Source organism: Meleagris gallopavo, chromosome 6, assembly GCF_905368555.1.
Source record: "Meleagris gallopavo chromosome 6, MGAL_WU_HG_1.1, whole genome shotgun sequence".
Lineage (NCBI taxonomy): Eukaryota > Metazoa > Chordata > Aves > Galliformes > Phasianidae > Meleagris > Meleagris gallopavo.
Window position 1 is genome coordinate 8485896 of NC_139409.1, and position 15695 is coordinate 8501590.

Here is a 15695-nt window from a genome sequence, read left to right on the forward strand (position 1 = left end):
TCTATTTTATTAAGATAACATGGGCATGTTCTGAAATAAAGACGAACTCATCAACATCATCCTATCAGATGTTTACATGATGCTGTGTTTCTTCTTAAGAAGCATTACAGCTTAACCTGCAATTTCATACTAGTGTAGCTATCAGGTTTAGCTAGTGTTACAAGTACTGCATCCGAAAATACAGCTTCTATTTTGTAGTTGAGAAAAACACACACGTATCCACAATTCTACACGACTAGTATATCACCTGAAATCCTCCATGATAAAAAAAAAATAAAGAAAAATCAAAATACCACCTTCCTTCTCACATACAGGCTTGTTTCCTTTCTAAAAATTGTCCAGTTTGGAAAAAGTAGGAAGAGGTGTGTGAGAAGTCATTATGGAATAAAATCCCTGTATTTAGTACAAAATGTGGAATGGTTAGGAGTTATCTTCACCTACTCACTCCTTAAAAAGGAACAAAAATGAAAAGTAAAAGAAGAAAAAAAGACTTTTACCAGACTCATGTTTTTTCCCTGTAAAATATTAAAATTTAAAGGAGAAAAAAAATGACAGGGAATGTACTTCATCAGTTGATAGTGCCAGGACACAAGCTTAGCCAAATAAGTGATACAAAGTAAGACAAGAAAAGCCCAAAAGATGCATGAAATACAATACTGAAATGCTAAAGAAAACAGACTGCCTGAAGGTATCTAAACCTAGCTAACAAAGAGGGGGATTTTTCTCTTTAGAATTTGCTGTCAGGAAGCTCCTGTTACCATGTAAGGAACATTAATTAACACACAACAACATCAGGAAAAATAGAATCAGAAGTCCTGATCAGAAATACAATAACAAGAGGTCTGTTTATGTGTGTATATCTTTATATATATGTAGGTATAAACACATATATACACACTCACTCCTCCAGAAAATGTACAGAAGTTTTTGAGCTGAAATATTACCCAATTTTGTTTTTTTTTGTGGGGGGGAAGGGATGGGGAGGTAGGAATCTTCCTAATTCAGATATTTTCTCTAATGGAAAATACATCTGCCACTAACAAACTGAACTAAAACTGTATACACAGTTGTCAAAATTTCGTCAGCTGTGTTACATGCATCTACAGATCAAAACAGTGCTAAGAGATGCATATAATACATACAGAGCATTTTAAGAGATGGGATGGTGGTACACATATCAAGTGATGCCTAAGAAGTTGAAAACTAAAATTTACACATTAGCAGCTGATACATAATATTAAACTGCAAAGATACAACAGAAATACAACATTATGAGAGGTAAGGACAGTGCTGTAGTGCTGATGACATACATACACATATATATGTATGCATACGTTTCAATGGGTTCTCATTTCTCTTTCTTTCCACCCACTTCACTGACTGAACACAGAGGGCCTTCTTCCCCTATTACATTTCTAAGTTATCAAATTAGGATAAGAAATCAAATTAAAATACACCCAGAAAATAAATAGCTGCTATTATATAGATTGTGAAACTGCCTAAGACGTTTGCAGATCTTAACATACATAAAGCTTTAAGCAGTTCTAGTGGTTTGTTTTGGGGGAAGGTCTCTTTTTTTCCTTAAACAGTTTTTCAGTGATTTAAGAAAATCCCCAAAGAAATAAGTGAATAAAACAGAAATTAAAAATTTGGTCTTTGGCATCCATAGAAGAGCCTCAGCAATTCTTTTCTGATTCATGACCGTTTCTTTGCATTCTACCTCCACCTGGTGGCTGTACCTAACAACAGCACAAGTGAACACTTTACAGCTGTTAGAAGCTCAACCCCGTCTGGCTTTAGCTCAATACACATTAGTTAAGATTATTTAATCTGGGCCTAGCTAAAGGCCGTCTTCCTAGTTTCAAAAACGAAAGCACATACTTAATTCTATGGGTTTATTCTATACGACAAAACTAAAGCAATAGCAAACTGTAAAAACAACACACCTTAAGATTACAATTAAGTATCTCAGACCGTATGTGCAATTGATAAATTAAGACAAGCATTTTAAAGCAATACCAATTTTCCCATTCAGTAACATTTGCAGAACAGTAATAAATAAATAAATAAATAAATAAAAGCAATACTAGACAGTTACAGAGATAGTAACATTTTCTCTATCACCTCTCAGGACATATTATTTATAAATCACTTCAAGAAGGTAGACTATTCATTCATGGGAACAGGGTTTTACAAAGCAAAGCAACACTACTCTGCAAACCCAGTGAACGCCACAAGAGGGAGCCCCTTCCAAAGGTAAGTTTTGAAATAAACACCGAGTTGAGGAGAAGTTTGAGAAGCCCCTCGTCATACCTGAAACCTGCAAAAATTCTTTGATGGCTTCACACCAATTGAGGTAAATCCTGTTTTAGTTCAGTCACCTCTATCACTAGTATCAGCTTTGATCGAACTTGGAAACACACAGATGCTGACTGCCTCTCATGTTGGCCATTATTATTGGACTTAGGAAATGTACACGACACCATGCAGGCATAAAGACTGCAACTTTAGGCTGTGGATGCCCCATCCCTGGAGGCATTCAAGGCCAGGCTGGATGTGGCTCTGGGCAACCTGCTCTGGTGGTCGGCAACCCTGCACATAGCAGGGGGTTGAAACTCGATGATCATTGTGGTCCTTTTCAACCCAGGCCACTCTATGATTCTATGACTATTAAATCAAAAGATGATGCTCACAGGATAATTCAGAGGCCTTACTATCTGAAAAATACATTTTTTCAGCAGATTTCCAAGTAACCTGCGTTTTCTGAAGTATTGTAAGAACTCTAACATATAGAGTACTGCAGAATTGCTCGGTATAGAACTTTCATCCTCTGCAACACTGTATTCTCCCCAGAGTAAACTCAGACACAGTGTGAAGGATTATTTCCTATGAAACAGTCTCTTTTTCCCGTGTTTGAGAGAGAAGAATGTAACTGCTTGAACAGCTAAAAAGCCCATCGTCAAGTAGGAGACATGCTAAACTAGCAGCACCCTATTACATGTGTGACTACCAAAAAACTTTGAAGTCATGGAGCCTGATCTCTCACTTAAAATAGATAATCTGCAAGTCCAGTCAGGCTACTCAAAGCTTTAGCCAGTTAAATTTTGGAAAATTTCCAAGATGGCCTTTTAACCATCCATTGTGAAGCATATTTCCCTTATGTCCTGCACACATTGTATCTTGCTTCATACTGCATGCAGCAGAAAAGAATCCGGCTCTTTTCTCTACATCCCCGTGTAGGTCAGTAAATACTGCAGTCAGCTCCCTGAGTTTTCTCTTTTCCAGAATCTCTTTGCACCCAGGGATGCAGCCCACTGATCTGTTTGTTCCCTTTCATTACCTAACACAGTCCTCTCCTACAACACTCAGAGTCTCTACCCTCCCCTGCCTCCCCCTTTGTGCCACAATTTGGCACAGAGACCTGCGAAATCCTAAAGCAGACTTGGCCAGCAAAAACTGAGGCAAGAACTACCTCAAGTTAACATCAGGATGATGCTTTCCTTCATCCTACTGTGTATGTGTCCCTATGTCCCAGTTAGGAAATCAGGCTTCCCTAATTTCACCCCAGAATATTAACCCAGGTGCTATTTCTATACTCCTCCTAGGCAGCTCATCCCCACTTCTACCATCTATGAAACTCCTCTTCAGATTTGACCTCAGGAGTTCCCATTAGGCCAAATCAGCCCGTATCACACCACACCTACTTGCTGTTATGCACACTAGGCTGCACTCTTACAGCACTTTAAGGAGGTTATCCCTGGAAATAAGCATCCCTCCTGGGCTGCTTCGTCTCTGGGGCATTCTCCAATGACATCCCACTTCCTGAACAGTACAGAGTGCATTTCCTTAAAGTATGTCTTTATCCCATAATTTCTCTTATTTTCTTGTTTTGCTATCTACATCACACACAAAAAAAATACTCAACTAATTTCAGAAAGATAACAGATGATATGCTTTATCTCCTGGCTTTACACATTAAATCTGTTGTAAATTTACTTCTTCTCATTAATGAAACCTTCCAAGTTGGGGGATGGGGAAATTCAGGAATTTGCTATGCATATTATCAGATGTCTTACTGAAGTGTGTTTTACCAAACAAAAAATGAGATTTCATGCGATTTTGTGCAATTCAATGCAGAGCCCAATCATCATCTTAACTTTACTCATTAGGCACCGGAATGGGCTGCCCAGGGAGGTGGTGGAGTCACCAACCCTGGAGGTGTTCAAGGAACATTTAGACATTGTGTTGAGCAATATGATTTAGTTTTAGATCTTTGGTGATCAATGGATGGTTGGAGTGGGTGATCCTGTGGGTCTTTTCCAACCTTGGTGATTCTATGATTTTATGATTTCAGATTAAGTACCTCTGAAATAAATTAATACTCTCTGAAATAACACATTATCTCCTTCCTCCGATCAAGTGCATTGAAGAACATCATGTTCCACTAGCTATTTCCCTCAGACACATAGAGGTGTGCAAGAACTTTTCAAATTAGTATTCATTACATATATTTTCTTACACTCAAGCATATTAATCAGTATTGGAAAGAATACAAAGCTCAAGGCATCATCCCTGCAAGTATGTTTCCAGAAATTACTCTTCTTGAACTGTTTCAATGAAAACAAGTTGCATTTTTATCATGCCTCTTTATTATGCTTGATACATTTACATTCTGATTTTCCTTGCTTACAAACAATTAAGAGTTGAATTTAACTGTCTAATCGTAACTGCTCATAGCTAGCATGTTTCTTCAAATGAAATATGTCCTTTATATACAAAGTTATCATCATCATAAGCAAACAGGCTTATGAAATTTGCATTTACACACCAGGAAGTTTAACAGTATGTTTTCAAGTTACTTAGGCTCAGGTAGGTCTAATTTACAACAGTATTCAAAGCAGACAATTTGGTTTATTAAAGAATTACTCAGGCTTGAAGGGATTAAACAACAGAACAATGAAAACAGATTTTTATGATGCACAATCCAGCAGCAAACCCAACTAACCAAGAAAATATACAATTCATCTAACAACTCAAATGTAAATAGTGTTATTAGATTAAAAATAATGAAGATATCCATTTTAATTACATTATGCTGAGTACTAACCATGAATTAGTGAGCCATTTAACCACTGAATATAGTAGTTTTGTGGAAAAGAAAGCAGGATCTCATTGCTGATTATTGAGAAAGGCAGAAGCAGGACTGCACCAGCTGAAACTGCTAGAGTGAAGGTGCTCAAGAACAGCCTGAAATTTAAAGAAATGTACCACTGTTACCAACAACAACATGCTCTGAACAGGGTTAAACAAAGCAGTTAGCTACCTGTTATCTGGTATCTGAAGGCAATCCTGTGATTTCCACAATATTTCACATCAAACAAGCAAATTCTAATACCAAGTAGTTTACAGAATACACTGAAATACTTACTAGTAATTAATTACTAGTAACTAACTAGTAATCCTCTTTGGAATTGTATGCATTCAAAATTACAAGATAAATTGCTGAAATTCATGAAATTTCTTTTGATAATTCCTCTGACTTTTTATTTCCCCCTGAATTCTTATTATACTTTTTTAAAAGCAGAGCAGCTTTTTAGCGTCTACAAAATGGGTACAATTACACAAATATATTAACATCAAACAAATAATTGCCGCTTTTCTTTCACAAATGACATATTTGAATATCATCTCACAGTTTGGGGTTTATTGGTAACTGCAAAGTCAATACACAGGCACCGTTAGGATTATGTAAAGTATTCAATCTTATTCCTTTCAGATCACAAATACAATTCAAATGAAATGCCATCTTGTGGCATTGGAAAGAACTGTGCTCTTCAGAAAAAAAGGCAAAAACATTCTTACAGAACAAATCCACTGACAGAACAAAGCTGCATAACAAAGAAATTGGGAATTATCTGAGTTTATAACAGGAAAGTCAATAAGCTACTTACAGAAATGTTACTTTTCCATAATAGTCTCTGCAAATCTATTATTCATTACTTAATTATTCAGTACTTAATTTGCAGAAGAAAGTCAGTGTAGCTAATTTCATTTCAGAAGAAGGTACTGCTATATGCTTTTGTTGTTGGTTTGAGCTACTTTTCTTTTTCTTAAGGATACTGCATTATTCTAAACCAGAATTGTGAAACCTAACACATTATATTCTACGACACTACTGCAGTTTGACTGTTTTCTCCCCCACCCACCTCTTAAGTCCTAAAAACTGTGCTATGCAAACAAATACCTATCTGCACGTTTGACAGTCATTGCTTTCTGAAAAATAACATGCCCACCAATTTCAATGAAAAGATATTATTCTGAAGTGCTAATGCTGTCCTGACTACACTGCAGTCTTATTCAGTCTTACGAATTTACAATGTTTATTTGTTATATTTATAAGCTAAACTAGGAAAGAAGATGCAGGACATAACAGCTACCTGTTATTTTACTCTTTGGATGCTGAAAAATTCAGAGTCAGGCTACGATCACTGCTGTCACAAAAACCATTCAATCTAGAAGAGTTTTAATTCACTGCATTTTTAAAGCAGAGGAGAGAACCTGTTCCCTAAATTACAGCTGAGACTTCCTACACTAGAAAAGTAAGTAGTTTTTACCTCTCTTGATCTGAAGGCCTTGTGGCAAACAAGTATTTTAAATTCATAGAAAAATATCAGACATCAGTGGGCAAACCATGTCTAAGATTTGCTTCATCTTCGTGCGCCTTTCAAGCTTGCCACAAGTGCACAATCAGAAGTGAACAGCTTGCAATGTACTCGGCACTTTCCCAGAGTACAAGACAAATCAATAAAACATGCAGTGGAGCTCTCCTTCCAACAAGATGACAGTACCACCACAGAAGAGCTAAGAACATTATAATAAGTCAGCAGCAAACCCACAGAGTTTTGCAAATTACAAAACTGAGAGGGCAGCAACAGCTCACAGATGTTCTTTAAATCTTCAGATATAGCTAAGTAGGAGAGATTAATATCTAGCTTTATTAAAAAGAACAGGAAGAGGACAGTCTCTGGCAGACCAGCAGGCCTGGCAAGAGTTTCACTTCCATTCATTATTCTTTTATAAGCACTCTTCAGATGATCAAATGCAGATGTCTACTTCATTGAGTTAAGTTGCTCCCCAGAACCCACTGCTCCCCTTGACAAGATTGCCATGGAGTAGAACAGTGGGACATATTTCATATATGAACATCTACACTTTAGACACCTTAACTTAGATGCAAACCTTGTACTGCACTGTACCTCTAGCATCAGGTCCCCATGCAACCTTTTGACCAACATAGTGCTTACCAGGAAGGGCACACGTGAAAGAAGCCCTACACCAAACTGCCTTCTGTCATTACGCCTTTCAGAACGCAAGGTGCCACCTAATCAAATTTTTCCTCTGCCCTATGAAAGTCCCATTTATTTGTCATCACATTTCAAACAGATTTTTACTTGATTTGGAAGCATACACAATTCCTATCATATATTCAGGAAAAAAGTCTTAAAAAGAGAGCTATACATACGATATTCTGTTAACTATGGCATCTTCATCCTCTTGCTCATCTGAAAAAAAAATAAATAAATTGGAGCCAGTAAAGGAAAATCTGTTGTTGTACATTCCAATTTTTTGAAATAAAAGAGGTCAATCACTTAAACCCTTCTATTCCTTATACCCTTGTCTGTACCTCTTGGTGTTATTTATACATTCGATACCATCTTAGAGTGAGCTTTTTTCTTTAAAGTCTGAGGTTTTCCATGAGGTTACTCAAAAATTATTTTTCAACTTAAGAAGAAACAAACCAGGTGTTTGTGGACACTCAAACGTGTAGTCACCAACACGTGTACTTTTGCAGGATAATTTCATAAGAACAGGAGTTCTGCTTCCATTTCTTTGAGTGGAATCTGATGCTGTTTTGATGGGAATCTTATGGCATTTTCAGAGATCAAGTGCAGATTTCTCATGAACTACTTTAGCTAGAGAAGTTGTTGTAGAAACAACTTTTCCAGAAAACTCCAGAAGTGCTAAGTCTACAAACTTATCAATAAGATTCCAGCAAGCAAATGAAATTTGTCTATGTAAACAGTCACAAAACTTTCAAAAAGTAATGACAGCTGCAAGCATTTCTTCTCTCTAGCTGATGAGATCAACTGCCAAAAAAGGAAGTGTCCTTACAGCCAACAGTTTGTCAAACCAATTCTTTCTCCCCACCTCCAAATAGCAGCAGATTTGTAACATCCAGAATACATACCAGGATAACAAGTTATTACATTTTATTCACTTAATTATTCACTACATTTAAAGAGCATATATCATTTAAAAAAAAAAAAACACTAAATTTATTTAATATTTTACTTTTTATCTTATATACAAATCCATCTGTGAAATAAACATTCTAACAGGTCCAACAATCAGTTTCTACCCAAATTTGAAGCATCAACATCTTGAGGCACGCAAATATTTTTCCAGCATGACTGACTGTGCATCAAGTCCCAAATAAGCCATCAAGAGTCAAACATTCTGCTGCTGTATACATATTTTTATGGTATTTGCCTCTAGAAGAGATAGAAGAAAATGACAGGGGTCCCTACAGATTACAGATTAGTTTCAGACATACAGTGTTTCAAAAGTAAGGGAAAAAATTATTATAAGAATTATAAGAATTCTGTGAGGAGGTCATAAAGAACAGGTTAAGGAAGAACACCAAAACAACTACACCTGAACAAAGCAAAATCATTACACTAAATCTACTACTTCCCTTCAGTAGTACTGGCAACCTTTTCATTTACCAGCTAGAGTTCTGAATTTGATTTTGACACTAAAAGACACTGATTCTAGCAAAGACTACATGAAAGGAGAAGAAGATCTGAAGGCAATAGAGGCAGAATTTCCTTCTTGAAATTCTCCCCTTTCTTCTGTCTCAAAACAGTTAAAATCCAGGCTGCCACAGTGTCATAATGAAACAGGTTGTGGCCATGCCCACCTCCTCCCCCCCAACCACATATTCCCACTCAATCATGAAGGACCAGCTGAGGCATTCACTGATCTTTACAGACACTTCAATGTGTTTCCACCCTTCACTCCAAAGTGATTTTAATCTCCGCTTTGATCTGAAATTGCAAAATTGCTTCATGAGGCAGCACTTAAACTACTTCTTTAATTGGTTCTTTAAAGATCTGTTGCCTTTAATGCACACTGAAGGCTCCAAGGAGTGCTAGAGCTGGCACAACAGAAGGGATGGAGAACTCATGGCGTGAGGACAAAGGGAGCAGACAAAGGTAAGACAGCAACATATACCAACAGATCAGCACATGGTACAGCAGCGAGAGAAACACATTTCATCAGAGATCCAGGCAGGTTCTCCTGCTTTTCTTATGGTAGCAGAGAGGAAAGGAATCACCTATTCACTCAAAAAATAAAACAAACTTTGAATATATTAACAACTTCTTGCTTACCTGCTTTTCTTTTGTATCTTGTGATTATGAAGTAGGACACTATGTAGAGAACAGCAAATAGGAGGAAACAGATCTGGAATAAAAAAGTTGCATTTTTTAAATTGTGAAAAATGCCTGGGCTATAATAAAAAATAAACAGAAAATACAGTATCAATAATTTAAAGTTCAATGCAGATCAACAGAAACACTGGTACCATTATCACAAAATTAGCACTGATTTTATGGTTTCTATCTTATTAATATACAGTTAAACCAGTAAGAACAACTCAAAGTAATACTATTATAGTAATCCACTACAAGTCCATCAGTTTTTGCCTTAAAATGGAAACAAAAAAAAGCCCTATCGGTAGCAGTATTTTATATTTGTTTTGTGTGTGTTTGGGGTTTTTCTTTTCTTCTTTTTTTTTTTTTTTTTTTTTTTTTTAACAATAACAGTAAGGTGCTGCATACCAGCAGTGTAGTTCATTTTTATTAGCTTGCAAACACAGTACCTATGCACAAAGACTGAGAAATTACTTGAGGTAGCCCTAATGATTAAGACTATTTTTCTATCTCCTTTTGCTTGTGCACAATACCAGCAGTCACCAAGGTCTCAGAACACAGCAGTTAAGTGAATAAGCCCAAATTGTTTTAGGAAGTTTTATTAACTAAGAGAGTTCACCCTACTGCCTGCATAGGCTTTTCAGTCAGTTCTGCCTGTATCAGCAGATCGTAACATTAGAACTCTGGTATGTTTTGCTCCAAATTGAGTTTTAATCTCCACTTTGATCTGAAATTGCAAAATTGCTTCACGAGGCAGCACTTAAACTACTTCTTTAATTGGTTCTTTAAAGATCTGTTGCCTATCATCATAGAACAGCTTGGCTTGGAAAGGACCCTGAAGATCATCAAGTTCCAACTCCCCATCAGGAAAGAAAGACTTATTAAAAAAATACAAATAAAAGTAAACTAGTGGTGTTATTTCTCTCATGCAGCCAGACAGATAAGAATCAAAGCACAGCCAAGAGAATGAGCATGGCTGTAGTTTCCTTATGTGCTCTCCCCAGCAATAGTACCATGCCATAGGTCTGAAGTGGCAACTGAGCTCATTCTGAACTGACAACACACAGTGGTGACGTCCAAAATACTGATGCTAAAAATCAGATTTCACAACTACGTCTTTGAATTCAACTATTTCATCCAAATAGAGCTCACTGCCCCAGCTTCCCAGAGACTGCTTCAAAGAAGCAACTTCAATAACAAAAAGTGATTTAATAAAAAAAAATAATAATAATATGCTGGTATACTTTTGAATTGGAAAGGCCAAAAACCTTGAGAAGCACCTTGGGTTTTCAGAGCGCTCCAACACAGCCTGTCCTGTCAATAACAGTAACACAGTGCCAGTGCTGAAAAGAGTCCTTCTTTAAGTTTCCAGTTCCTTTGAAATTAGACCAAGCCGACAGACAGAGGCATCTAATTTTAGGCATCCACCTTTGAAAATTAGGTATGACATACACAGGGTCAAGTAAAATTATTTTTAAAAAGAATCCACAAGACCCAAATAACTTTGTTTCTGTCTAGAATACTGTTAAGCCATCTTTTATTTAAAAAAAAAAAAAAAGAACATAAGCATGACTGCAATCTCAAATAAAATAGGTGCCCTTTACACTAGCTGCAATTGCAAGGTTACAGTGAAAATGTGGGGTTGTGCTTAGAAGACACCCCTGAGATAACCAACCTATTTGCAGGGCACAGCAGGAGAAAGCTGCCCAGTAACATGAACTGTCAAAGGCTGCATTTCTGGTCTTAGATGACAACTACTTAACAACTCAGCAGTAATGTGTAACTATATATCTGGGTGTAATTACCCTTCTACTTCTGTCAAAATGAAGAAAAAAACATTCCCATTGTAAATATTTGGTGACGTGTTTATCATTGAAAATACATCGAATTTTTAATGAATAAAGAAAAGAAAGCAGCAAATTCTCATCTTCAGGTTCTTAACAAGTAAGTGTTCACAAGTTGTACTGTTCAAAAGAAGTCGAGGAAACTCAAAAAATGTGTCTCCAGTCTCAATTTATAGTCAGTGGAACCCACGGAGCTGTTTGCAACCAGCTTTCCAAAGGGAGCAGCAAAAGCCAGCATCCTAACTATTTTTAGAGTAGAACTCCTTTAGGATGAGAAAAAGGAATGTGTTTGTCCATGAAAGCCAAAGAATAGACTCCACTGTCCGGTCACACTGCAATCCTAGGCTCTTACTCCTCACACTGCTCTTTGTTTCAAGGTATTTTTGTACAGCAGCAAAAAAATAGAGTACTTGTTCATACTCGTTCTAGTTTCAGTCCATGTTTCTTAATTACAAATGAGTGAGCTTGTATGCAGTGCTCCAGGTAGGCTCGTGGCTACCCGGCACGGCTACCAGCAGCACTATGCCATCCCTTCTGCACTCAAAATACATCAATCTGTTCACCCAAAAACCATGTTAGCAATTGAATTATCCTCCAATCACCGAATTCATCCCTGCTGTTCTCCCCATCTGCTGAGCAGCTCTCAGCATGGGATAGAAACTTGTTTTCAGGGCTCAAGTGCATCACCACCTCTTTTTTATCCCTTTTAGAAAACACACCTTAATCTCCACTGCCTCTATTTCAGGGTAGCCAGGTCCTTTGCGCTGTGTTCCACTGATGCAGTGTGTTTACCAGATCTCCTAAAGAAACGAGTGCATCCCAAGAGCAAGAGTTCTCTTCGTTGTCAAAGCTGAGCATGAATGCTCTTCATGCTGAGACCTGAGGAAACTGAATAGCAGATTTTTTCCTAATAGGACATCTGTTGCCACAGACACTACAACCAGCTCCTTATTTACTTCAAAGCTCCACTACAAAGGCATATCTACTCAGTTTAGGAAGCATATTTATATGTATTCTCTGGATATAGCCCTTAGCATATGCAAACAATCTAGCGACAGTCATGTGTCTCTGAAAAATAATTCCTAGCAACTCTTTCTTTTCCCCCCTTTAAAACTTAAAACAGGGCAATTCCACATTTAACTTTTATTTCTAATCAAAGTTCTTAAGAAGCATCCAGGTAGTCATACTGAAATAGAACACCATTCTAAAAAGCACACCATGCACAAAAGTACACTGGTATCTTTAGTGAAGGAAGAACCCATATTCTTTAAAAAAAAAAAGCTCTCCTTCAGAAAAGTATTATACATGACAGTAATATATATAAGCTAACACCACAACGTGCTATTAAATCCAAATCATGCTGCAAACCACATTTTCAATCAAGAAACAGTGTTCTATGCCATCGTTCATCTCTGCAAGAAGCTCTGACAAAAGGTGAGGCTGCTGCAAATGCAGTGAATCTGGGACAAGTTGTATTGCTCATAACCTAAAATCTTCTGCAAAGTTTGTCACTGGAGCTCAAATTAAGCTCTTCAAGATGCAAAGGGAAAGTGAAGACAGAATGTACACAGCTGTGATTAATGAGGATTCCTGACACCAATGGCATTAATTAGAAACCTTACAACTTTAAGATTTTTTACTTCCTTGAATTTATTTTAATTTTACAGAAGCACAAAGCAGTCATCATGCTGCTGTAGTTAGGCTGCTCCTAGGAAGCTATATCAAACCTAACCATGGCATGTTCTCACATTATAAGGCAAGCACACAATCTTTGATTGACCAGGTGCACCCAAATACAAAGGAAACCAACAAGAATGTAAGAATTTTTATTGTCAGAGCCCAACAGTTATGCAACATAATTTGTTATGTGCTGTTTGGTTTTTTTCTTCTAACTATCACCCAGCAACTGAAAACAAAATACATGGATGTGGTGCTACATTTAGGGTCTTCCTTTTAACTGGGAGTAAATAATTCATTTGTGTTTCTCTGCATGGAAGAAAAAAAAAAAAAAAGCATCTGGCTCAACAAGCAAACAAACCCATCCTTTCCTGGAGGTCTTTCACATTCATTTAGGAAACGAAGTGCTCTGTTTCTACTGAGGTTACATACAGGACACACCAAGAGAAACCACTTCTGGAGTGCATTTTGTTGTCTTATATCCAGCTCTTCCACAGAAAATCATACTTCTGGATCTGTACCAGACAGCTCAGTTCCTGTGAGGATGAAGCTGGAGATGAACTGCATGCTTTTCAGCTTGTTGCTATGTGCATCTGAGGGGCTGGCACTGCAGTCTAATATTAAACACAAGTAACAAAAGTCTGAACTAGCTCAAGTTACCTTGTACATATCCCAATACTAATAAAGATCAGCTGACATCAATTTGTTCATGCTGATGACCTTTAAAACTTTGGAGCTAATGCCATAGATTGAAAACCATCATCCTCTTTCGTTAACTACCCCACTCTAGCCAGTGATGCCCTCCTGCTATGAAAAAGCTGGGTACCTTACAGAACACAGTGCTTTAACAATAAGGAACCACCACAAAACTCTCATTAAAGAAGAGCTCACAGTCCTTAGCACATTCACTTGATTTAACATACATGTAACTTTCTTACTAGAAAAGCATCCAAGTGGACAAACGATCACTTCTTCCCACTTAATTGCACACCAGTGCTTAGAGTAGGCAAAGTAAACCTGGACAAAACGGACAAGATAGTGTTGTACTGTGCTCGAGCGAAATGAAAAAGAAAATAGGAATAAAGAAAGGAAGAAAACTTCAAAGCAGCAACTATGTCAGTGATAAAGATAGAAAAGCTACTGTTATTACACACCCATCAGCATTTCTAGGTGAAGCATATGCAAGAAAAAAAAGGCTATGGACATAACAGAGAGTACCTTCACTTCTTGCTGTTATATGGCAACACATCATTTTCCCTAAATAGAAAAAACAGCATAGAAAGAAAGAGAAGGCAGAATACACCCGCAAAACACATTTAAGAACATACTTAAGAGTTGAAAACTGAACTGGTGGTGGTTTTGCTTGACCAACTATTACCTATAGTAGTACTGTTAATTCAATACTCTTCAATATCTTTATTGATGACCTGGATGAGGGCACTGAGTGCAATCTCAGTAAGTTTGCAGATGACACCAAGTTGGCTGGAAGTGTTGATCTCCCTGGGGGTAGTGAGGCCCTACAGGGATCTGGACAGGCTGGATAGTTGGGCTGAAGCCAATGGCATAAAGTTCAACAAGACGAAATGCTGGGTCCTGCACTTTGGCCACAACAACCCCAGGCAATGCTACAGGCTTAGGAATGAGTGGCTGGAAGACTGTGTAGAGGAAATGGACCTGGGGGTGTTGATTGATGCTCAGCTGAACGTGAGCCAGCAGTGCATACAGGTGGCCAAGAAGGCCAATGGCATCCTGGCTTGCATCAGGAACAGTGTTGCCAGCAGGAACAGGGAAGTGATTGTCCCCCTGTACTCAGCTCTGGTGAGGCTGCACCTCAAGCACTGTGTCCAGTTTTGGGCCCCCTCACTACAAGAAAGACACTGAGGCCCTGGAGCGGGTTCAAAGAAGGGCAACAAGGCTGGAGAGGGATCTGGAGCACAGGCCTGATGAGGAGCGGCTGAAGGAGCTGGGATTGTTCAGTCTGGAGAAGAGGAGGCTCAGGGGAGACCTTACTGCTCTCTATAACTACCTGAAGGGAGGTTGTAGTGAGATGACAGTCAGCCTCTTCTCTTGTATAAACAGTGATAGAACTACAGGGAATGGCTTCAAGCTGCACCGGGGAGATTTAGGCTGCACATTAGGAAATATTACTTCTCTGAAAGAATGTTCAGGCACTGGAATGGGCTGCCCAGGGAGGTGGTGGAGTCATCAACCCTGGAGGTGTTCAAGGGATATTTGGACTATTTGTTGAGGGATAAGGTTTAGTGAGATCTGGATGATAACTGGATGGTTGGACTGGATGATCTTGTAGGTCTTTTCCAGCCTTGGTGTTTCTGTGATTCTGTTACACTACTGAGTTTTAATTTTTGTAATATAAAACAACGCAGCACTACACACCCATCCTACTGCTGTTATCGTGTCTGAGTGTGCATTAAAATGCCACACAGCTGCTGAAAACCTTCCTCCTACTGTTCCACTTGGCAAGTGCTTTTGTTTACACGAAGAATGGCAGGAATAAAGAGTAGGGGAGCACAGGTGGAGATGGATCAAACATATGAGGCGCCTCTTGTCTTGTGAACAACAAGTCAGCTGCAGCAGTACCAAGTCATCTCTACCCAGTCACATACTTTGCTTTTACCATGATGCATCATTCAATGCTGCTAATTGCTATATGCACAAAAGC

General features: G+C 38.1%; 1 protein-coding gene across 2 annotated transcripts in view; it reads right to left on the bottom strand.

Annotated features, from left to right (window-relative positions):
* Positions 1 to 15695, bottom strand: part of LMBR1 (limb development membrane protein 1) — a 63343-nt gene that overhangs the window by 41740 nt on the left and 5908 nt on the right. For both annotated transcript variants that reach the window (XM_085227021.1, XM_010712392.2), the window contains exons 2-4: positions 9453 to 9525; positions 7523 to 7562; positions 5108 to 5247 (exon numbers count right to left, since the gene is read on the bottom strand). In XM_085227021.1, coding sequence (XP_085083147.1) covers positions 5108 to 5247; positions 7523 to 7562; positions 9453 to 9525 — 253 coding nt within the window. The remainder of the gene's footprint in view (positions 1 to 5107; positions 5248 to 7522; positions 7563 to 9452; positions 9526 to 15695) is intronic.